The 23,383-nt window shown below is 43.9% G+C and overlaps 1 protein-coding gene across 1 annotated transcript in view; it reads right to left on the reverse strand.

Annotated features, from left to right (window-relative positions):
* Window positions 1-23,383, reverse strand: part of LOC138638117 (probable cation-transporting ATPase 13A4) — a 627,752-nt gene that overhangs the window by 523,604 nt on the left and 80,765 nt on the right. The window contains exons 2-3 of the mRNA XM_069727139.1: window positions 19,109-19,279; window positions 18,835-18,963 (exon numbers count right to left, since the gene is read on the reverse strand). Of these exons, the coding sequence (XP_069583240.1) occupies window positions 18,835-18,963; window positions 19,109-19,279 (300 nt within the window). The remainder of the gene's footprint in view (window positions 1-18,834; window positions 18,964-19,108; window positions 19,280-23,383) is intronic.

Genomic DNA, 23,383 nt, shown 5'->3' on the forward strand with positions numbered 1-23,383 from the left:
CTGCAAAACCAGGTGAGTTGAGTGTGTCTTAATAACTGCCAATAATTTCCATCTGTAGTCTCTTCCATTTGCACAACAGCATGTGAAATTTATTGTCAAACAGTGTTGCTTCCTAAGTGGACAGTTTGATTTCACGGAAGTTTGATTTACTTGGAGTTATATTTTGTTTAAGTGTTCCCTTTATTTTTTTGAGCAGTGTATATATATACAGTGGGGCAAAAAAGTATTTAGTCAGTCAGCAATAGTGCAAGTTCCACCACTTAAAAAGATGAGAGGCGTCTGTAATTTACATCATAGGTAGACCTCAACTATGGGAGACAAACTGAGACAAAGAAATCCAGAAAATCACATTGTCTGTTTTTTTAACATTTTATTTGCATATTATGGTGGAAAATAAGTATTTGGTCAGAAACAAAATTTCATCTCAATACTTTGTAATATATCCTTTGTTGGCAATGACAGAGGTCAAACGTTTTCTGTAAGTCTTCACAAGGTTGCCACACACTGTTGTTGGTATGTTGGCCCATTCCTCCATGCAGATCTCCTCTAGAGCAGTGATGTTTTTGGCTTTTCGCTTGGCAACACGGACTTTCAACTCCCTCCAAAGGTTTTCTATAGGGTTGAGATCTGGAGACTGGCTAGGCCACTCCAGGACCTTGAAATGCTTCTTACGAAGCCACTCCTTCGTTACCCTGGCGGTGTGCTTTGGATCATTGTCATGTTGAAAGACCCAGCCACGTTTCATCTTCAATGCCCTTGCTGATGGAAGGAGGTTTGCACTCAAAATCTCACGATACATGGCCCCATTCATTCTTTCATGTACCCGGTTCAGTCATCCTGGCCCCTTTGCAGAGAAACAGCCCCAAAGCATGATGTTTCCACCGCCATGCTTTACAGTAGGTATGGTGTTTGATGGATGCAACTCAGTATTCTTTTTCCTCCAAACACGACAAGTTGTGTTTCTACCAAACAGTTCCAGTTTGGTTTCATCAAACCATAGGACATTCTCCCAAAACTCCTCTGGATCATCCAAATGCTCTCTAGCAAACTTCAGATGGGCCCGGACATGTACTGGCATAAGCAGTGGGACATGTCTAGCACTGCAGGATCTGAGTCCATGGTGGCGTAGTGTGTTACTTATGGTAAGCCTTGTTCCATTGGTCCCAGCTCTCTGCAGTTCATTCACTAGGTCCCCCCGCGTGGTTCTGGGATTTTTGCTCACCGTTCTTGTGATCATTCTGACCCCACGGGGTGGGATTTTGCGTGGAGCCCCAGATCGAGGGAGATTATCAGTGGTCTTGTATGTCTTCCATTTTCTAATTATTGCTCCCACTGTTGATTTCTTCACTCCAAGCTGGTTGGCTATTGCAGATTCAGTCTTCCCAGCCTGGTGCAGGGCTACCATTTTGTTTCTGGTGTCCTTTGACAGCTCTTTGGTCTTCACCATAGTGGAGTTTGGAGTCAGACTGTTTGAGGGTGTGCACAGGTGTCTTTTTATACTGATAACAAGTTTAAACAGGTGCCATTACTACAGGTAATGAGTGGAGGAAAGAGGAGACTCTTAAAGAAGAAGTTACAGGTCTGTGAGAGCCAGAAATCTTGATTGTTTGTTTCTGACCAAATACTTATTTTCCACCATAATATGCAAATAAAATGTTAAAAAAACAGACAATGTGATTTTCTGGATTTTTTTTTCTCAGTTTGTCTCCCATAGTTGAGGTCTACCTATGATGTAAATTACAGACGCCTCTCATCTTTTTAAGTGGTGGAACTTGCACTATTGCTGACTGACTAAATACTTTTTTGCCCCACTGTATATATATATATATATATATATATATATATATATATATATATATACATATTACACAGATAGATGGAAGAAAAGCCAGTAATTCACCTGCTGTGTTCTGTAAAATCACTGCAGGAGCCAACAGGATAGAAGAGATGGATTACATACAGTAAATACAAATAGAATAGTAGGTAGATATATAAATGTCAGTGACAAATACAATTAACACAGTGTGTGTGCAAATTACTGGACATGTATTTAATTAATGAAAGATTAATTTTCAGATCAAAAATGGCATGGGCTCCCCTATCATTTTCATGACCAGCAGAGGGAAAGACGACGGTTGGGGCAGTTGTTTATAGCCTGGGAAAGGGGTGATACCCATGGAGCTCCCCAGGCTATTAATATCAGGTCACAGCTGTATACATAGCCTTTACTGGCTATTAAAATGGGGTACCCTAAAAAAATTACATAAACATCAGTTCTCTGCTGACCCAGAAAAGGCGAATCTCTAAGATGCCCCAATTCTGGCACTTAGCCTCGCTCTTCCCACTTGCCCTGCAGCGGTGGCAAATGGGGTGATAGGTGTGGGGTTGATGTCACCTTTGTATTGTCCGGTAACATCAAGCTCTGAAGTTATTAATGGAGATGCGTCAATAAGAGGCCTTCATTACTAACCCCATATCCACAATGTAAGAAAACACAGACACCTAGGATAAAATCCTTTAATTGAAAAAATGACACAGACTCCTTTAATGATCTCAATTAAACCACACTTACGACCTCGCCTAATCCCACAGAAGCCCTCGATTTCCTGTAATAGAACTAAAATAAAAAAACAACAATATAACATACCTGTCCATCGTTGATTCCACGTCGTAATCCATGTCTGGGGGAGGAATAGTTTTCAATCTGGACAATGCCAAGATGCGACCGTTCAGGCTGAGAACCACTGGTGAAGGAAATGCAGCCTCAGTAACAAGCAGTGATGTCACTGAGGCTCTGTTCCCAGCTGGGCTGAACTCTGGTGACCTCGGTGAGATTCCTGTTAGCACTGTGAGAAAGTCACAAGGTGCAGAAGTGAGTTCACTGGAAGAATTTCACTGCAGAAGATGGCACTGCGCCAAAGTGCTCGTTGGGTCGGGTGGTACAACGGTCCTGTAGGTAATTCTTTAGGCACATCATTACTGTATTTTGTTGGACTATAAGACGCACTGGACCATAAGATGCACCTAGGTTTAGAGGAGGAAATTAGGAAAAAAAACTGAAGCAAAAAATGTGGTCAATGGTCCCCTCATCCCTATCCTGGTATGCATAACCCTCACCCCCATCCTGGTATGCATGGTCCCATTCTTATTCTGATATAATTGATATACATAAAAATTATTATTAAGCCAGACCATATAACAACAGGTAGGGATGTTACAAAGAGACTAAAGATACATATGTGATCTTGGTCTAGCTATATATGTATTACGGTCACCAAGTGCTGTAGTGACAATAGGGAAAATGTATTTGTTGTAGTGTCAAGCATATCCCATACAGCCATCAAGGGATCAAGATGCAGCTTTCATTAAACAATCAATGCAAGATAGCCACATACCGTCCCCACATAATTGTTTGTTGTGACCCACGTGCTGACCAGATCCATAAACCACTTTCTATCTCATACAGAAGTTAATATGCATATCCCTTTTCTACTCAACGCGTTTCTCCCCTTCTAATGAAAAGGGGTTCATCAGGAGTACATCCAGATAACAAAGGGTTACTTAGCTTGCATAAGATAACAGCATATCAGCATGGTAGACAGCTGCACCACCGGGCCGGTCCCCTTATCTTAGTAGCGCCTTATAATTTTTATGTATATATATAAGAAGTAAGGGACACAGACTACCAAGTCAGTTGAGACCCTTAGATCCAGTTAGATATTTTACTGACATATTCATGTCCTCTCAAGCTATCCATATCTAATTATTGTATAAGTGAGATTTTCTCTCCTGACCCTATTAGGGCACTATAGGGATAGCAGGGCTAGCCGACGAGGAGCGGGGGCGCCACGGCGCAGGAAAATAGGGTGCCAACCTCCGCAGGCAGGTAGGGAGCATTGAGAAAGCGTAGGGCTTGGCACCAACCCGGCCTCTCCTGTAGTACGCTTGCATCTATTGGTGATGGTGTTGTCAAGTGCACATTTATGGTTTTAATATATATTAATAAAGGATAATTTTTAGGATATTTTTCTTTTTGGGGGATTTTTCTGTGAGTCTAGTTTAATTTACCCCAAGCATATACTTTTTGACCATCCCCATGCTGGTATGATTGGACCCCATCCAATTCCTGGAATGATGGATTGATTGGCCTCTTCCCCTTACTGGTATGATTGACCCCCATCCAGTTCCTGCTATACATGGCCCCATCAGAAAAGATTTAAAAAAACATTACTCTTACCTTCCTCCGCTCCCTCTCAGTTGCAGCATCCTGCTCCGGTGCCAGCAGCTGTTTAATGCTTTTAAGCAGCACATGGCAGGGACGTCATGCGCTGCTCACAAGCAGATTGAGCACAGCTGGCAGAAAACTCACCGGGACCGTTCATCGTAGGTCGTGGTGAGTATTCATTCCCCTTCAGTAGCGCGCAGTGTCAGCCGCCTGCTTCCTGCTCCTGCCGGCAATCACGTGTGCCGATACATAAGAGAAATTAATATTCTGAATAGGAAGTTGGATGAGTGAGGCTAAGTTCCAGAATTGGCACATCTTAGAGATGTGCCTTTTCTGGGATGGCTGTGAGTTGATATTTTTAGCCTGGGGCAGGGCCGGCTCCAGGTTTTTGAGGGCCCATGCTAAACAGTCTTAGTGGACCCACCTTTAACACATACCACGATTCATGATCGCATAACATAGCCATGTAGTATATAACACAGCCCACATAGTATGTAACACAGCCATGTAGCATATAACCTAGTATAGTAGTATATAACAGTCCACGTAGCATATAACCCCTCCGCGTAGTATATAGTACAGCCCATGTAGCATATAACAGCCCATATAGTATATAGCACAGCGACATATTATATAACACAGCCCATGTAGTATGTAGAAAAGCTATGTAGTATATAGCACAGCCCACGTAGCATATAACAGCCCACATAGTATATATCACGGCCCACATAGTATATAGCACAGCCATGTAGTATATAGAACAGCCATGTAGTATATAGAACAGCCATGTAGTATATAGCACAGACATGTAGTATACAGCACAGCCCCCTCTCCCCAAGAATGGCCCTATAGTCCAGTACTCACTGTTATAGTTACAAAAAAAAACACTCCTCACCTCTCAACGTGTCCGCGCTGCTCCCTGCTCTGGTCTCGGCAGCTGCCGCTGCACTGCCTGACACACAGCGAGTGCGGGATGACGTCATCGCGCACCTGCAGCGGCAGTGTCGGAGGCAGAGTGGGGAATGAAGGGAGAGGGAGCGTCAGGTGATGCTCTCTCCTCCATCATTTGCTTTGAACTTTACTGGCAGACGCCGGTAAAGTTCAAAGCAGTGGCTGGGGAGTTGGCGCTTGTGACAGGCGGGCCCCCTTGCCTCACAGGGGCCCCATAGCAGCTGCATGATGTGCCGCTAGCTGAGGGACCCTGGGGGAGCGGGGGCCCTAGGCACTGGCAGCTGCCTGCCCCTAACGCTGGCCCTGTATGGGCCCCCCTGTCTCGCCAGGGCCCCGGCACTTGCCCGGGTATGCCGGGTGCTGACACCGACCCTGCCTGGGGGGCAGCATCCATGGCTACTTCCTAGGTTATTAATATCAGCCCGCAGATGTCTGCATAGCCTTTGTTAGTTATTAATTGTAGGAGGACCGTATATAATTTTTTTTAGTGTGCCCCATTTTAAAAGCCAGTAAAGGCTAATTATACAGCTGTGAGCTGATGTTAATAGCCTGGGAAGCTCCATGGGCATTATCCCCTTCCCAGGCTATAAACATCTGCCCCCAGCCATCATCTTTCCCTTTGCTGGTTACGAAAATTGCACATGAGCCTGCACCATTTTTTTATGAAAAATAATCTTTTATTAATTAAATACATGTCCAGTAATTTGCACACACACTGTAATAATTGTATTTGTCACTGATATCTATTTATCTACCTATTCTATTTGTATTTACTGTATGTAATCCATCTCTTCTATCCCGTCAGCTCCTGCAATAATTTTACAGAACACGGCAGATGAATTACCAGCTTTTCTTCTATCTGTCTATGCAATACATATACAGTACAGACCGAAAGTTTGGACACACCTTCTCATTTAAAGATTTTTCTGCATTTTCATGACTAAGAAAATTGTACATTCACACTGAAGGCATCAAAACTATGAATTAACACGTGGAATTATATACTTGATAAAAAAGTGTGAAACAACTGAAATTATGTCTTATATTCTAGGTTCTTCAAAGTAGCCACCTTTTGCTTTGATGACTGCTTTGCACACTCTTGGCATTCTCTTGATGAGCTTCAAGAGGTAGTCACCGGGAATGGTTTTCACTTCACAGGTGTTCCCTGTCAGGTTTAATAAGTGGGATTTCTTGCCTTATAAATGGGGTTGGGACCATCAGTTGTGTTGTGCAGAAGTCTGATAGATACACAGCTGATAGTCCTACTGAATAGACTGTTAGAATTTGTATTATGGCAAGAAAAAAGCAGCTAAGTAAAGAAAAACGAGTGGAGATCATTACTTTAAGAAATGAAGGTCAGTCAGTCCGAAAAATTGGGAAAACTTTGAAAGTGTCCCCAAGTGCAGTGGCAAAAACCGTCAATCGCTACAAAGAAACTGGCTCACATAAGGACCGCCCCAGGAAAGGAAGACCAAAAGTCACCTCTGCTTCTGAGGATAAGTGAAGCATGGAAGAGGAGGTGTGATGGTGTGTGGGTGCTTTGCTGGTGACACTGTTGGGAATTTATTCAAAATTGAAGGCATACTGAACCAGCATGGCTACCACAGCATCTTGCAGCGGCATGCTATTCCATCCGGTTTGCATTTAGTTGGACCATCATTTATTTTTCAACAGGACAATGACCCCAAACACACCTCCAGGCTGTGTAAGGGCTATTTGACCAAGAAGGAGAGTGATGGGGTGCTACGCAAGATGACCTGGCCTCCACAGTCACCAGTCCTAAACCCAATCGAGATGGATTGGGGTGAGCTGGACCGCAGAGTGAAGGCAAAAGTGCCAACAAGTGCTAAGCATCTCTGGGAACACCTTCAAGATTGTTGGAAGACCATTTCCGGTGACCACCTCTTGAAGCTCATCAAGAAAATGCCAAGAGTGTGCAACGAAGTCATCAAAAAAAAGGTGGCTACTTTGAAGAACCTAGAATATAAGACATAATTTCAATTGTTTCACACTTTTTTTGTTAAGAATATAATTCCACATGTGTTAATTCATAGTTTTGGTGCCTTCAGTGTGAATGTACAATCTTCATGAAAATACAGAAAAATCTTCAAATGAGAAGGTGTATCCAAACTTTTGGTCTGTACTGTATATATATATATATATATATATATATATATATATATATAATCACTGACATCTACATATCTACTGTATGTGTTCTATGTATATATCTAATCTAACTATTTTATTCTAACCTGTCAGTATGTGTCAGTATTACTGTATGTGCACATGAATTGTGGGCTTTTCTTCAATCACACACATACATATGTGTGTGTGTGTGTGTTTTGACAAATATTTTCTTTGAAAAGGATGTGTAAGTGACAGAGAAAAGCTCATGTTAAAATCGCATTGCAATCAGCAATCACACTGTGCTTGGATGTAAATTGGGTGATAGGTGTGCAAAATCAAATTGTACTCGCATGACACTCACATTACACTCGTATGACTCTCGGCAGGGAGACATGGACCTATTTTCCATATGGTAAGTGTGGCGCCGGCCTCAGACTAGTGATGGACAAGCACTGAAATGCTCAGGTGCTCGTTACTAGAGATTGTCGAAAATGTCATTGTTCAGTTCAGATCACAATCGCCGAATTTGCAATATTCGCCAATTAATTTGTCAAATATTCGCCAAAGATAACCAAACACCATTCCTGTTAATGGGAGGCAAAAATGCATGCACAACACCTTATTACGTCCCCAAATGCTGCCAAAACAGATCAAATGAGGGACAGACACCAGAAAAGTGGCCTCAATTCACCCACAGTACAAATTTTAGCATGGCACTGCAGCAATCAGGCAGGCATGAGGTATCGGGGTCTGGGACAGCATTTACAGCTTTCAATTGAACGTCACAGCAATACAAAGTGGGAGACGGATCAGTGTAGGCCTCCTTTTCTGGGAGTACTGATACCATATGCAACATCATTACCTGCTTTCATGCTGAGCCATACTCAGGTGGCACAAATATCAGTTTTGTAGACTACGATTGTCAGAAAAACTCAAGGATAGTTACATGGGTAGTTGAGTCCAAGGAAGTGGAGGTCTGATGGTCTCAGAGGTCTACTGCTACAGGCAACACACATGAAGGACCCAACCAGGAGTGGCATAAATTTCACGAGAGTAGAAATAGTATAATAGGGACTGACAGGTCTTCCACTACACCCAATCCAGCAGATGGACACCCAACCAGGAGTGTTCACATCTCCCAAAATTATTGGCAGACAATACCAAAGTGGCATCAATTTAATCACAGTAGAAATAATATAATAGGGACCAACAGGTCTTCCACTACGCCCAATCCAGTAGATGGACACCCAACCAGAATTGTTCACTTTTAAACAAATGAGGGCCTTACACCACAGAAGTGGCATCAATTTCACCACAGTAGAAATTGTATAATAGGGAAATACTGTGTCAGGGCTCATTGCTGCTGCAACATGTGCCGAGTGGAATTCCATAAGAAAGAAAGAAGTTTTTTTCAGCTCACGCTTATGGAATAATTTCTCATAGTCCAAGGAAAATCCGAGCATGGAAAGGCATCTCTGCCTGACGCTGAAGCTTTGTAAGTGAAGACAAAAAGGGATCCAGCTCCAGAAATAAGTCTTTACTTTACTTTGTTTGCAAAGCCCTTCATGTGCCTCAACAGTAGAAACTCCCCACAAGTGACCCCATTTTGGAAACTAGATCCCCGCCAAGGATCTTATCTAGATGTGTAGTGAGCACTTTCAACACCCAAGTGCTTCACAGAAGTCTATAACGCAGAAACGTGAAAATAAAAAATATTTTTTTTCCACAAAAATGAGATTTTAGCCCCAAATTTTATATTTCCCCAAGGATAACAAAAGAAACTGGACCCCCAAAGTTGTCAAATTTGTCCTGAGTACGCTGATGCCCCATATGTTGGGGTAAACCACTGTTTGGGCGCACAACAGAGCTCAGAAGGGAGGGAGCACTATTTGACTTTTTGAACGCAAAATTGGCTAGAATCAATGGTGGCGTCATGTCACGTTTGGAGACTCTCTGATGTACCTAAACAGTGGAAACCCCCAAATTCTAACTCCAACCCTAACCCCAAAATGCCCCTAACCTAAATCCCAAATCTAACCATAATCCTAATCACAATCCTAACTCCAACACACCCCAAACTCTATTCCCAATCCTAACCTTGACCCTAATCACAACTCTAACCCCAACACACCCCTAACCCTAATCCCAACCCTAACCCTAATCCCAACCCTAATTCCAACACACCTCTAACCCTAATCCCAACCCTAACCATAACCCTAATCCCAAAACTAACTCTAATCCCAAACCTAACCCTAAACCCAACCCTAACCCTAATCCCAACCATAACCCTAACTTTAGCCCCAACCCTAACACTAACTTTAGCCCCCACCCTATCCCTAACCTTAACCCTAACTTTATCCCAACTCACTTTAGCCCAACTCTAACCATAATTGGAAAATGGAAATAAATACATTTTCTTTATTTCATTATTTTCCCTAACCAAGCGGGTGATAAAGGAGGGGTATTTTTTTTTATTTTTATCACTATAATAGGGTCTATCACAATGATCAAAATGAACCAATAGGAAAAATCTTCCTATTGTTGCCAGGTGCCAGGCTGGTTGATCTCGGCGGGCGCACTACACATGCACCTGCCATTTTCTTACCGGAAGAAGACGCCAGAGGCCGTGGGGGGGAAGCAGGAGGACCCAGGGACACTAGGAAACACTGGTAAGTATTGGGGGGCAATCAGGTACCCTATTCCTCTGTCCTTTGATGTGCGATCACATTAGAGGACAGAAAAATTAAATGGCAAATCCTTTTCTTTTGTATTTGCCGTTTTACAGTTAATAATGGCGATCACAACCCAGGGGTCAGTAAAAACCGACCCAAAACCTGTTTCTCTGGGGTCAGCTACCCCCGGTAGCTAAGACCCCTGAGAAAATCTGACTCTGCGAGGCACTATACACTGTTTTCACAGCGCCGTGGTTTATGTACCCTTAACTACCGCTGTTAAATAGTGTAGTCGTTAAAGGGTTAAAGATCTTTTGCTTGAGAATACTCAAAAGATTTTCAATAGGATTGAGGTCAGGGTAGGATGGTGGCCACAAAATGAGTTTATCTCCTTTTTTTCCATAGCAGTCAATGACACAGAGATATTATTTTCAGCAAGAGATTATGCATTATCATGCATGAAGATTAATTTTCTATGTGTGACACTGTTCTTTTTGTAACATGGAAGGAAGCGGTCAGTCACAAACTCACATACTTTGTTGAGGTAATTTTAACATCTTCAGGGACCCTAAAAGGCACGACCAGTTCTCTGCCACCTTAAAAACAGTTCTCTATTCCACCTCAAAACATGACTTCACCACCTCCTTACTTACGTCATAGTTTTTTTGCAACATGGTGGCCATCTACTACTCCATCCAGGATTGCACAGAACACATCAGTAAACAAGACTGTTTTAGAATTAACCATTTCTGTATGTGAGCACTGTTTAGGGGTTTCTGAATAATTGATTTAAGCACAACTGCAATCCCGTGGAGGATCCTAAACCTTTTGTTACTCTGGAATAGTGTTGAGCCACCACCCTAGTGTTCAAGTTCGGTTCAGTTCATCGAACTGGGGCGTGTTCGACGAATGTTCGTCTAACGTTCGACAAACACGGTCAAACCCCATTGAAACCAATGGCAGGCAAACACAAACACATACAAACACATAGAAAACTCAGAGAAAACACCTTAAAAGGTGTCCAAAAGCTGACAAACTACTCAGAAGACACAACAAACACATGGAAAAGTCACAAGTACATATAGTCATGCAAAAAGAAAAGAGGTGGAGGAGTAAAAGGAGGAGGAGACACAGATATCATCATTTCATGCCCTTCTAAAATCAAGAAAAGCTGGAGTAAAAACCTAAAATCACCCTACCAACACCCAGACGTCGTGACAAAAAAAATTAAAAATGAAATATCTTTAGGTAGAATGGCGGTGGGTCCATTCAGAACACTTTCTTTAGAAGACGTAGTGGTACCCCCAGTTGTGCCAAAAAAGGAACACAATACATTCAGACTAATCCACCATTTGTCATATCCAAGGGTCAGGTCAGTAAATGACAACATCAACGCGGAACCAAGTACAGTACTATGTACTGTACCTCCTTTGACGAGGCAATCAGGTGGGTCAAGAAGTTGGGAAGGGGCACCCTAATGGCCAAAACAGACATTGAGGGGGCGTTCCGGTTACTACCTGTGCCTCCGAATAGTGTTCTCACATTGGGCTGCTTCTGTGAAGGAGCATACTACATAGATCGCTGTTTGCCCATGGGGTGCTCCATATCTTGCTCACTATTTAGGCCGTTTAGTTGCTTCCTCGAATGGGTCGTCAAGGATGATTCTAAGGCAGCACATATTATCCATTACCTTGACGACTTCTTATGCCTGGGCCCAAAAGATTCACCACAGTGTGAATACATGCAGTAGTCCACCTGTGAAAAGGAGAGAGTTGGAGCGAGAGTGGAAACCCCAGAGCTGAGGGGTTAGATTGAGAAAGGAAGAAGGCGGTGTAGCTTGCTTCATGGGTGGGGTACTCTGATGAGTAAAACAAAATTCGACTAGGCCCAAAAGGATTTCCTGGGCTAGATTCCGGTAAAAAATAGTACTTAGGTAAACAGGCGGTGAAGCTTGCTTCAGGGGTGGGGTACTCTGCTGAGTAGCACAAAATGCTACTAGGCCCAAAAGGATTTCCTGGGCTAGATGCAGTTAAAAAATAGTACTTAGATAAACAGGCATGTAGCTTCCTTCATGGATGGGGTACTCTGCTGAGTAGCACAAAATGCTACTAGGCCCAAAAGGATTTCCTGGGTGAGATGCAGTTAAAAATTAGTAATGAGATAAACAGGCAGTGTAGCTTGCTTCATGGGTGGGGTACTCTGCTGAGTAGCACAAAATGCTACTAGGCCCAAAAGGATTTCCTGGGCTAGGTGCAGTTAAAAATTAGAAATTAGATAAACAGACGGTGTAGCTTGCTTCATGGGTGGGGTACGCTGCTGAGTAGCACAAAATGCTACTAGGCCCAAAAGGATTTCCTGGGCTAGATACAGTTAAAAAAAAAATACTTAGGCAAACAGGCGTGTAGCTTCCTTCATGGGTGGGGTACTCTGCTGTGTAGCACAAAATGCTACTAGGCCCAAAAGGATTTCCTGGGCTAGATGCAGTTAAAAAATAGTACTTAGGTAAATAGGCGTGTAGCTTCCTTCATGGATGGGGTACTCTGCTGAGTAGCACAAAATGCTACTAGGCCCAAAAGGATTTCCTGGATGAGATGCAGTTAAAAATTAGTACTAAGATAAACAGGCGGTGTAGCTTGCTTCATGGGTGGGGTACGCTGCTGAGTAGCACAAAATGCTACTAGGCCCAAAAGGATTTCCTGGGCTAGATGCAGTTAAAAATTAGTACTAAGATAAACAGGCGGTGTAGCTTGCTCCATGGGTGGGGTACTCTGCTGATTAGCACAAAATGCTACTAGGCCCAAAAGGATTTCCTTGGCTAGATGCAGTTAAAAATTAGTACTTAGAAAAACAGGCTGTGCGGCTTGCTCCATGGGTGGGGTACGCTGCTGAGTAGCACAAAATGCTACTAGGCCCAAAAGGATTTCCTGGGTGAGAAGCAGTTAAAATTTAGTAATGAGATAAACAGGCAGTGTAGCTTGCTTCATGGATGGGGTACTCTGCTGAGTAGCACAAAATGTGCTGAGTAGCACAAAATGCTACTAGGTCCAAAAGGATTTCCCAGGCTAGATGCAGTTAAAAATTAGAAATTAGATAAATAGATGGCGTAGCTTGTTTCATGGGTGGGGTACGCTGCTGAGTAGCACAAAATGCTACTAGGCCCAAAAGGATTTCCTGGGATAGATGCAGTTAAAAAATAGTACTTAGGTAAACAGGCGTGTAGCTTCCTTCATGGATGGGGTACTCTGCTGAGTAGCACAAAATGCTACTAGGCCCAAAAGGATTTCCTTGGCTAGATGCAGTTAAAAAGTAGTACTTAGATAAACAGGCGGTGTAGCTTGCTCCATGGGTGGGGTACTCTGCTGAGTAGCACAAAATGCTACTAGGCCCAAAAGGATTTCCTGGGCTAGATGCCGTTAAAAATAGTACTTAGGTAAACAGGCGGTGGGTGGCTGGGCTACTCTGCTGACTAGCAGACACTGAAGCTTTTGAGCAGACCTCTGAATCCCAGGCCATAGTATGAGTAAACAACTTTGCAGATGACCCCACCCATTTTTAATTGACGATGGCAATGTCATGTAAAACACAGCAAGGGGACTCAATAAAGAGTTTCCATTTTTTCCAAAAATTCGGCCACAGACACCACTTAAGTGGCATCAATTTTGCCAGAGTTTTTTTAAAACAGTTGGTGAGGTGATTTTCAAAAATCATCAAGCTGACAAAGGGTAGAAGAGTCCTTGCGGATAAAGGATTTGTTCATCTTGATGAACTTTAATCTGTCTACATTGTCACTGGACAGCCGCGTGCGCTTATCTGTCAGCACACCACCAGCAGCGCTGAACACACGTTCAGAGAGAACGCTGATTCGGTGCACGACAAGATCTCCAAGGCGTGAGTGGCGAGCTCAGGCCATTTTTCAAGATTGGAAGCCCAAAATGAGCAAGGGTCCAGTTCCATAGTCATGGCATCGATGTTAACTTAGAGATACTCTTGTACCATCCGCTCTAGGCGTTGGCTTTGCGTCAGACTTCTTTTCTCCTGTAGCATTGCAAAGGATGGTCTAAAAAAAATCTTTAAACGATTGGAAAAAATTGCTGTTACCTCCAGACACGATGTTACTGTTACAGTTTGAGTGATGACTCGATAGTCCCACGGTTGGCAAGTTAGAACTCAGAGATTCACTACGTGCACCACTGGTGTTTTGTGGAAAAGCAGATGTAAGATTCTGTAACAGTCTCTGCTGATACTCCTGCATGCGTGAATCCCTTTCTATGGCCGGAATTGTTTCGCCAAATTTACTTTTGAACCGGGGATCTAAGAGTGTGGCAACCCAGTAGTCGGCATTACTTCGGATTCTGACAATCCGAGGGTCATGTTGCAGGTAGTGCAGCAAGAAGGCACTCATGTGTCTTGCGCATCCAGGAGGATCAAGTCCTTGTTGTCTTGGTGGCGGCGAGTTGAGAATCATGCTTCCTTCCTCTGCCCTCTCCCCCAACCTCGCACAACAGGAATTTGATCAAGGTCTCCTTCATCTGATGAGTCTTCCATGCCCAGCACCAGTTCATCCTCCACTTCTTCCTCACCTCCTGTACCTTCCTCAACAGTTTAGCTGCTACCATGCACCATCGGTAATCCCTCTCCCCCAGCCTCCAATGCCAGCGGCGTTGGTACTGCCGACCGTCTGGACCTTGGAGACATTATCCCTTCTGCATACGACTCCTCTTGTTCCTCCTCCTCCTCCTCTTGTTCTACCACCTGACTCCGAATACTGTTTAAGGTGTGCTCCAGCATGTAAATCACCAGAATAGTCATGCAGATAATGGCATCGTCAGCACTAAACATCTTCGTCGCTATTTAAAAACTGTGCAGAAGGGTGCATAGGTCCCTGATCTAAGACCACTCCTGCAGCGTGATTTGCCCCACCTCTGGATCTTGTTGGCCCAGGCTATACATCATAACATATTGCACCAGGGCTTGTCGGTGCTGCCATAGTCGCTGCAGCATGTGCAGAGTTGAATTCCACCGTGTGGGCACATCGCATTTCAGCCGGTGAACTGGCAGGCCCAACGACTTCTGTAGAGATGTAAGTCGTTGAGCTGTGGGATGCGAACGACGTAAGTGAGCACACAATGACCGTGCCCTCTGCAGAAGCCCATCTAGTCCGGAATAGCGGGATAAAAATTGCTAGACAACCAGGTTCAAAACGTGAGCCATACAAGGCGTGTGTGTGACATTGCCCTGGCGAAGGGCCGCACCCAGGTTTGCAGCATTGTTGCACACTGCCTTTCCTAGTTGCAGGTTGAGTGGAGACAACCATTGATGGAACTCAGTCTCCAGAGCTGACCACAACTCCTCAGCTGTGTGACTCACATTTCCCAGACATTTCAATGTAAACACCGCCTGATGCCATTGAGCCCTGGTGACAGCATAGTAAGGAGGTGTGCAGGATTCCTTCTGTGCAGTTAGAACGCGGGTGGGCTTGCCAGACAGGCTTTGGGTTCAGTTGGAGGACCGAGAGGAGGTTGAGGAGGCAGAAGCAGTGGAGGAACTTCTAGATACAGAGGATCGACAAGCAACTCATGGGGACGGCAAGACTTGGACAGCAGCCCCTTCTCCTGATGTCACCATAGTTACCCAGTGCCCAGTAACCGACATGTAACGTCCCTGTCCATGTCTACTCGTCCAAGTGTCTGTGGTGAAATGCACCCTGTCGCACACAGATATTCCCAAGGAAGCAGTGATGCTGTGTGCGAAATGCTGGTGTAGCGCATGCACAGCTTTCTTTGATAAGTAGTGGCGACTGGGCATCTGGTACTGGGGCACTGTGACGGACAATAGGTCTCGAAAAGCCTCTGTGTCCACCAGGCGGAAAGGCAGCATTTCTGTAGCCAACAGCTTGCAGATGGTGAAATTCAACCTCTTAGCTTTGTCATGGCTAGGAGGAAATGGTCTTTTACTTGTCCCCATCTGAGGGACTGTGGGCTGACTGCCGTGCTTAGACGGAGTTGAGTAGGGTGTCCCCGGCAAACTGCTGGTCTGTGATGAAGGTGCAGGTGGAGATGTTATGTTGCCTTGATCAAAATGTGGTCTTGATGTCAGAGAGCGTTCAACACCAGCAGGTGTTTCCACTTGCAAATGTAATGACGACCTGCAAATCATACTGGCTGTTTTTGGGTAAAGAGGTGGAAGGTCTGCGTCCAAAACCATGTGCGACTGCTGTCCCCACAGTCACAGAAGATGAAGAGGACACGGATGCACTTGATGGGGCAGACGGTGGTTGACCCAGCTCACTAGGCCGCATTGTAGCACAGTGAGCTTCCCACTGCAACTTATGCCTCATATCCATGTGATGGTTCATGCAAGAAGTACTAAAACTAATTACTGGGTTAGATGCAGTAAAAATTTAGATACACAGGCGGTGTAATTAGCTTCACAGGCGTGCTACTCCGCTGACGTGCAGACACTGCTCCTAGGCCCCAAACTAATTGCTGGGTTAGATGCAGTAAAAATTTAGATACACAGGCGGTGTAGCTAGCTTCACAGGCGGGATACTCCGCTGACATGCAGACACTGCTACTAAGCCCAAAATAATTTGCTGGGTCAGATGCAGTAAAAATTTAGACACACAGGCGTGCAGACACTGCTCCTAGGCCCAAAAATTTTACTGGGTTAAATGCAGTAAAAATGTAGATACACAGGCGTGCATACACTGCTCCTAGGCCTATAACTATTTACTGGGGTAGATGCAGTAAAAATTTACATACACAGGCATGCAGACACTGCTCCTAGGCCCAAAAACTATTTACAGGGTTAGATGCAGTAAAAATTTAGATACACAGGCGGTGTAGCTAGATTCACAGGCAGGCTGCTCCGCTGACGTGCAGACACTGCTACTAAGCCCAAAACGATTTCCTGGGTTAGATGCAGTAAAAATTTAGACACACAGGCAGTGTAGTTAGCTTCACAGGCGGGCTACTCCGCTGACATGCAGACGCTGCTCCTAGGCCCAATACTATTTACTGGGTTAGATGCAGTAAAAATTTAGATACACAGGCGGTGTAGCTAGCTTCACAGGCGGGATACTCCGCTGACATGCAGACACTGCTACTAAGCCCAAAATAATTTGCTGGGTCAGATGCAGTAAAAATTTAGACACACAGGCGTGCAGACACTGCTCCTAGGCCCAAAAATTTTACTGGGTTAAATGCAGTAAAAATGTAGATACACAGGCGTGCATACACTGCTCCTAGGCCTATAACTATTTACTGGGGTAGATGCAGTAAAAATTTACATACACAGGCATGCAGACACTGCTCCTAGGCCCAAAAACTATTTACAGGGTTAGATGCAGTAAAAATTTAGATACACAGGCGGTGTAGCTAGATTCACAGGCAGGCTGCTCCGCTGACGTGCAGACACTGCTACTAAGCCCAAAACGATTTCCTGGGTTAGATGCAGTAAAAATTTAGATACACAGGCGGTGTAGTTAGCTTCACAGGCGGGCTACTCAGATGACTACAAGACAATGCTACTAGCCCAAATGGATTGGCTGAGCTAGATTACACCAAATGCTGTGACAAACACTTGCACAGCACTGGCACAGACATGCCTGGCAAAAGTTCTAGGAACTGCTGTAACCTACCCTGAAAAGGGCTCATATTACAACTAGTCCCGACTCCCTAAACTTATCTCTCTGAAAATTCGCTCCCAAAAAACTCTTAGTCTGTATAGCACCCACAGCAGCAGTGATGTCGTCTAACACTAAGCTGCAGCAGTGAGGAAATGGTGGCGATGGGGAAAATGGCTGGTTCTTATAGGGCAAGGACATGTGACATACACAGCCAATGACACATACCCTTGCGTGTGTGCATCAAATGCACATTGCTGTGTGTCTGTGCACTGCTGATAGGCTGAGAGACTGCACCTCCCCACTGTAAATGCGGGAGAGAAAAAAAAATGGAGATCGGCATTATTTCAGCACAGATCTATCCCCGCCACCCCCCCCCCCCCCCCGCCCACTATAAACTGAAACAGTCTATTAACAATGATAAACAGTTTTAATGTGCAAATCAAATTAGGCTTTTGGTGAACGAACAGTTATCGAACAGAAACTCGAACAGCCGAATTTTAAGCAAATTGTTTGAGTTCGACAAACGACTCGAATACCGCCCAAAACAGCTCGAATTTGAAATTGGGGAACCGTTCGACTCGAACACCGCTCATCTCTACTCTGGACTTCAGAGGCACATGGAGCTTCAAATACTTGTTTGCTGTTTTTTTATGTTATTTTAGCAGCTGCTCAATCCTAATCCTATGTCTGGCCAAAACCTTCCTTGCAATTATCTTTACAGACCCATCTGAATTCTGTATCAGCCAAAAATCTCTTCAAAGAACGATGATCATGCATAAGTTTTTGGGAAATATCTAATGCTTTCATACCTTGTTCTAGACATTGCACTATCCTTTTTCTCATATTGCTTGAAACCTGTGGCCTGTCCTTCTTAAGTAATTTTCCCTTAAATGAGCTCAACTGGAAAACTAATGGTGTTTGAGATTGATTTCAGTGACCCAATGAGCCCTGAGACACAATACCACCCATGAGTTTATTTGAGAAAACAAAAATTGCATCTTTATAACACTTAAATCAAATGTGCCTAATAGTTTTGAACACAGTATAAATATCATTTAGATCCAAAACCTGTGCTGAAAAATGTAAAGACTTTAGCTTTTTTTCAGTAACAGAGCTCCACTCCTATTATTTTCTTTTTATGGACATAGTCAAAGTGCACATTCAGTTATAAATAACCCCCCTCCCTCCCAATAAAATCACCAATATTATTTTGACAGGACAAAACTTACTTTGCTTGACTCTGTTATAGATTTGCATATGTATGAATTTTCATCACTAATAACAAAAGACCCAATATTCATTTTTTTGCGAAGATTGACCTTGTTTACTGACTTCTTTATGTAGTTTTTAAATTCTCTCTGCAAAGATATTGTAGAATATATATAGATATAGAGAGAGACAAGATAGTAATGAATTAATTTGCAGTAGCCTTGGGCAGAAATCTACAAAAATCACAAAAAACTACTTATTCTAATTTGATAAATGACAAAATGATGTACTTACACTTTGTATCAAAACTGTATCAGCGTTTGCTAAGTTACAAGGAACACAGTGGCTCCAAACATCCAGCTCTGGCTTCCAATAAAAGACCAATTTTAGCAGCCCTAAAGAAAATATGTAACCAAATATATTCAAAATATTTCTCCACCTCTCTGATTTATATCCGAATATCTCCTGAAAAAGAAGAAAATACAAGAATAGTAGAAGAATAAAATAAAAATGCACTGGTATTAAATTGGTGCTTCATTTTTTATGTTGAAATGGACACATGATGTAATAGTGGGCGCACAGTAAGATAAAAGTTTATTATGCTTAGTGTTTATTTTTTAAATGTTGCTCTTTCTTTGTGGACATATTAGAAATTAAAGTAATTAGCTCCTAATGAGCTAATTTTCATTAAGCTCAAGTTGGTTTTATCAGATAGCTCTCATTAGGAACATGACTCGGCCGAGACTCGCTATTGCAAGCCCATGGGTGAGAGAAAAAAAAAATCACACAGCACTCAGACAATGTGAATGCTGTCTGATTTTTACATACCGGTGTCCTGTAAAAAGCTGGTAATTCATGTGTGTGAACAGTAAAATCACACTGACAGGTTAGAATAAAATAGAATAGATATATACACATAGATTACATAGATATAAAGATGTCAGTAAGACACACAAATATATACAGTACAGACCAAAACTTTGGACACACTGTTAGGGGTCGAGTTCCCGCTTCTGCACTGGGGGAATCTCGAGCCACTTCCGCTGCGGTCTCCCATTCTTGTCCAGCCGCAGTGGAGCCTGCTCAGCAAGGACGTCGGTCCCAGCGTCTTGCTCGTTCTCACTCTGTTCAGAGAGTTAGTGCTGCTTCTCCAGTCTCTGCCATTAAAGTCAGTACTGGTCAGCAGCGAGCGGACTTCTCTGGGACTAAGTCCTTGTCTGCATGTACTGAGCATGCCCAGCGTAAGGTCTCCCGTTGGAGATCGAGGGTCATGTGCTCAGGCTCTGCAGCACATTCCATTGGTCCTCTTGGCAGGTCCTAGAAGGGCAAAAGTGCTGTGGCCACTTCCTGTGCTGCTCCTATATAAACTGCGCATGACCGCACGGCCATGCGCTAGTATTGTCTTGTTATTATGTGTGTGTGTAGATGGATGTATGTCGAAGGATGAAAGCTCCTAAATATCCCTCCCTAGTGTTGTTGACTGTTCGCGGATGATGGTAGCTATCTAGCGCCCGACTTGCCATCTACACGATACACACATCTCAGCGTCCTATAGCTGTGCCTGCCAGTACGGCGCCGTGCGCTTGCCTTGCGCTTTCCATACCCGAGTCTGGGTGGTTAGTGGCGTCCGTTAGTGCGGCATCGCTCGCACTCTTGTGCACATATTTGTCCTAAGGTTCTCTACACACCCAGTTGCGGTGTTACGCCAGCAAGGGTCTAATCGGGCTTCAATCCCTTCTGGGGTTAAGTCCGCTGACCACTTGCTCGCGCTCTAGTGCGGTACTGCGGTCCTGTGAGTTAACAGGATCGCTTTCTTCACGCTGGGTGAGGTTTAACCCACGCGTGTATACTTTAGTGTACCGCCATATTGTCTGCCAATTACTAGCAGCAGGTCTCCACCTGCACGGTGGACCCCGGACTGCGAACGCACCTTTATCATCTGTCTTGGTGCGTTCCGCCAGTCCTAACACACACCTTCTCATTTAAAGATATTTCTGTATTTTCATGACTTTGAAAACTATAAATTCACACTGAAGGCATCAAAACTATGAATTTACACATGTGGAATTATATACGGTACTTAACAAAAAAGTGTGAAACAACTGAAAATATGTCTTATATCCTAGGTTCTTCAAAGTAGCCACCTTTTGCTTTGATGACTGCTTTGCACACTCTTGGCATTCTCTTGATGAGCTTCAAGAGGTAGTAACCGGAAATGGTTTTCACTTCACAGGTGTGCCCTGTCAGGTTTAATAAGTGGGATTTCTTGCCTTTTAAATGGTGTTGGGACCACCAGTTGTGTTGAGCAGAAGTCTGGTGGATACACAGCTGATAGTCCTACTGAATAGACTGTTAGAATTTTGTATTATGGCAAGAAAAAAACAGCTAAGTAAAGAAAAACGAGTGGCCATCATTACTTTAAGAAATGGAGGTCAGTTAGTCCAAAAAATTGGGAAAACTTTGAAAGTGTCCCCAAGTACAGTTGCAAAACCATCAAGCACTACAAAGAAACTGGCTCACATGAGGACCACCCCAAGAAAGGAAGACCAAGAGTCACCTCTGCTTCTGAGGATAATTTTATCCGAGTCACCAGCCTCAGAAATCGCAGGTGAACAGCAGCTCAGATTAGAGACCAGGTCAATGCCACACAGAGTTCTAGCAGCAGACACATCTCTACAACAACTGTTAAGGCTACGTTCACAACGCAAATAAAAACGCACCAAAACACACGCAAAAACGCTGCATTTTGCGACGCATGTGTCCTTTTTTGCCGAAATTTGGACGGAAGAAAAATGCAACTTGTTGCATTTTCTGCGCCCAATGCTTGCGGCAAAAAAAACGCATTTGTCGCACAACGCAGCACAACGCATGTCCATGCTCCCCCCATGTTAAATATAGGGGCGCATGACGCATGCGTTGCCGCAGCGTTTCCCGACGCAGCGTCGGGAAATGCTAATGTGAAATTTACCTAAGAGTAGACTTTGTGCAGCAGACCTTCATGGTAAAATAGCTGCTAGGAAACCACTGCTAAGGACAGGCAACAAGCAGAAGAGACTTGTTTGGGCTACAGAACACAATGAATGGACATTAGACCAGTGGAAATCTGTGCTTTGGTCTGATGAGTCCAAATTTGAGATCTTTGATTCCAACCACTGTGTCTTTGTGCTATGCAGAAAAGGTGAACGGATGGACTCTACATGCCTGGTTCCCACCGTTAAGCATGGAGTAGGAGGTGTGATGTGTGGGGTGCTTTGCTGGTGACACTGTTGGGGATTTATTCAAAATTGAAGGCATGCTCAACCAGCATGGCTACCACAGGATCTTGCAGCGGCTTATTATTCCATCCTATTTGAGTTTAGTTGGACCATCATTTATTTTTCAACAGGACAATGACCCCAGGCATACCTCCAGGCTGTGTAAGGGCTATTTGACCAAGAAGAAGAGTGATGGGGTGCTTCACCAGACCTGAACCCAAACGAGCTGGATCACAGAGTGAAGGCAAAAGGGCCAACCAGTGTTAAGCATCTCTTCAAGATTGTTGGAAGACCATTTCGGGTGACTACTCGAAGCTCATCAAGAGAATACCAAGAGTGTGCAAAGCAGTCATCAAAGCAAAAGGTGGCTACTTTGAAGAAACTAGAATATAAGACATATTTTCAGTTGTTTCACACTTTTTTGTTAGGTTTATAATTCCACATGTGTTAATTCATAGTTTTGATGCCTTCAGTGTGAATTTACAATTTTCATAGTAATAAAAATACAGAAAAATCTTTAAATGAGAAGGTGGTCATTTGTGTATAGTCATTGGGGACTGGATACACCATGGACGATGGATGACGGGATTGAAGTTTCTATTTAGATTATTTAATTCCACTATATTCTATATGATGTGAGAGGGATTTTATATCATGTATGGTCGGGCGTTTTTTTTGTCCCCTATAGCTCTCCAGGGTGTCATTGTCATCTGGCTCCTGATTATAGTGAGGAGATTAGCGTTTGTTGCTCCTGATTGTGCCCTCACTGCGCCTCTGTTATTTGTGGAGGTGCACGCGCTGACCGGCGGGTTGCACTGTCTGGTGGCGGTGCACTGGCTGTGCCAGTTGCGGGTACACTCACTCATGCAGTGGCTGCATGTAGGACTTCTAACTGTGCTGCTTCGGATGAGGCAGCTTAGGAGCATTGTTTGTGTTGATGTCACCTTGGTTACACGTTTTCCTCAGGTCATGTGACTGGAGGTATGGGTGGTCACCTCCGCTGATTGGTTTTCCCTGTTTTCCGCGAGGTGTTCTTGCTGCTTGATGTGCGCATGCACGTTGCTGTGATGACACTGATATCGCCGGCTACGGTGATCGGCTCAGTAAGCTGTGGAGACTAGAGCGGGATATGATGTGAGTGGTGCGGCATGTAACAGGGGGGCCGGTTGGTGGTTAGGTGTACGCTCATGTAGCTTGGACTATCTGATAGGCTATTTGTATATTTAGGCGCCGTTTACAACAGTTAGGTATTGGTGGAGTCTGTTTTATCTATGATTGGTTCACATCTCTATAGCAACGATTGATGCATCTATCT

The sequence above is a fragment of the Ranitomeya imitator genome, chromosome 5 (assembly GCF_032444005.1).
Source record: "Ranitomeya imitator isolate aRanImi1 chromosome 5, aRanImi1.pri, whole genome shotgun sequence".
Taxonomy (NCBI): Eukaryota; Metazoa; Chordata; class Amphibia; order Anura; family Dendrobatidae; genus Ranitomeya; species Ranitomeya imitator.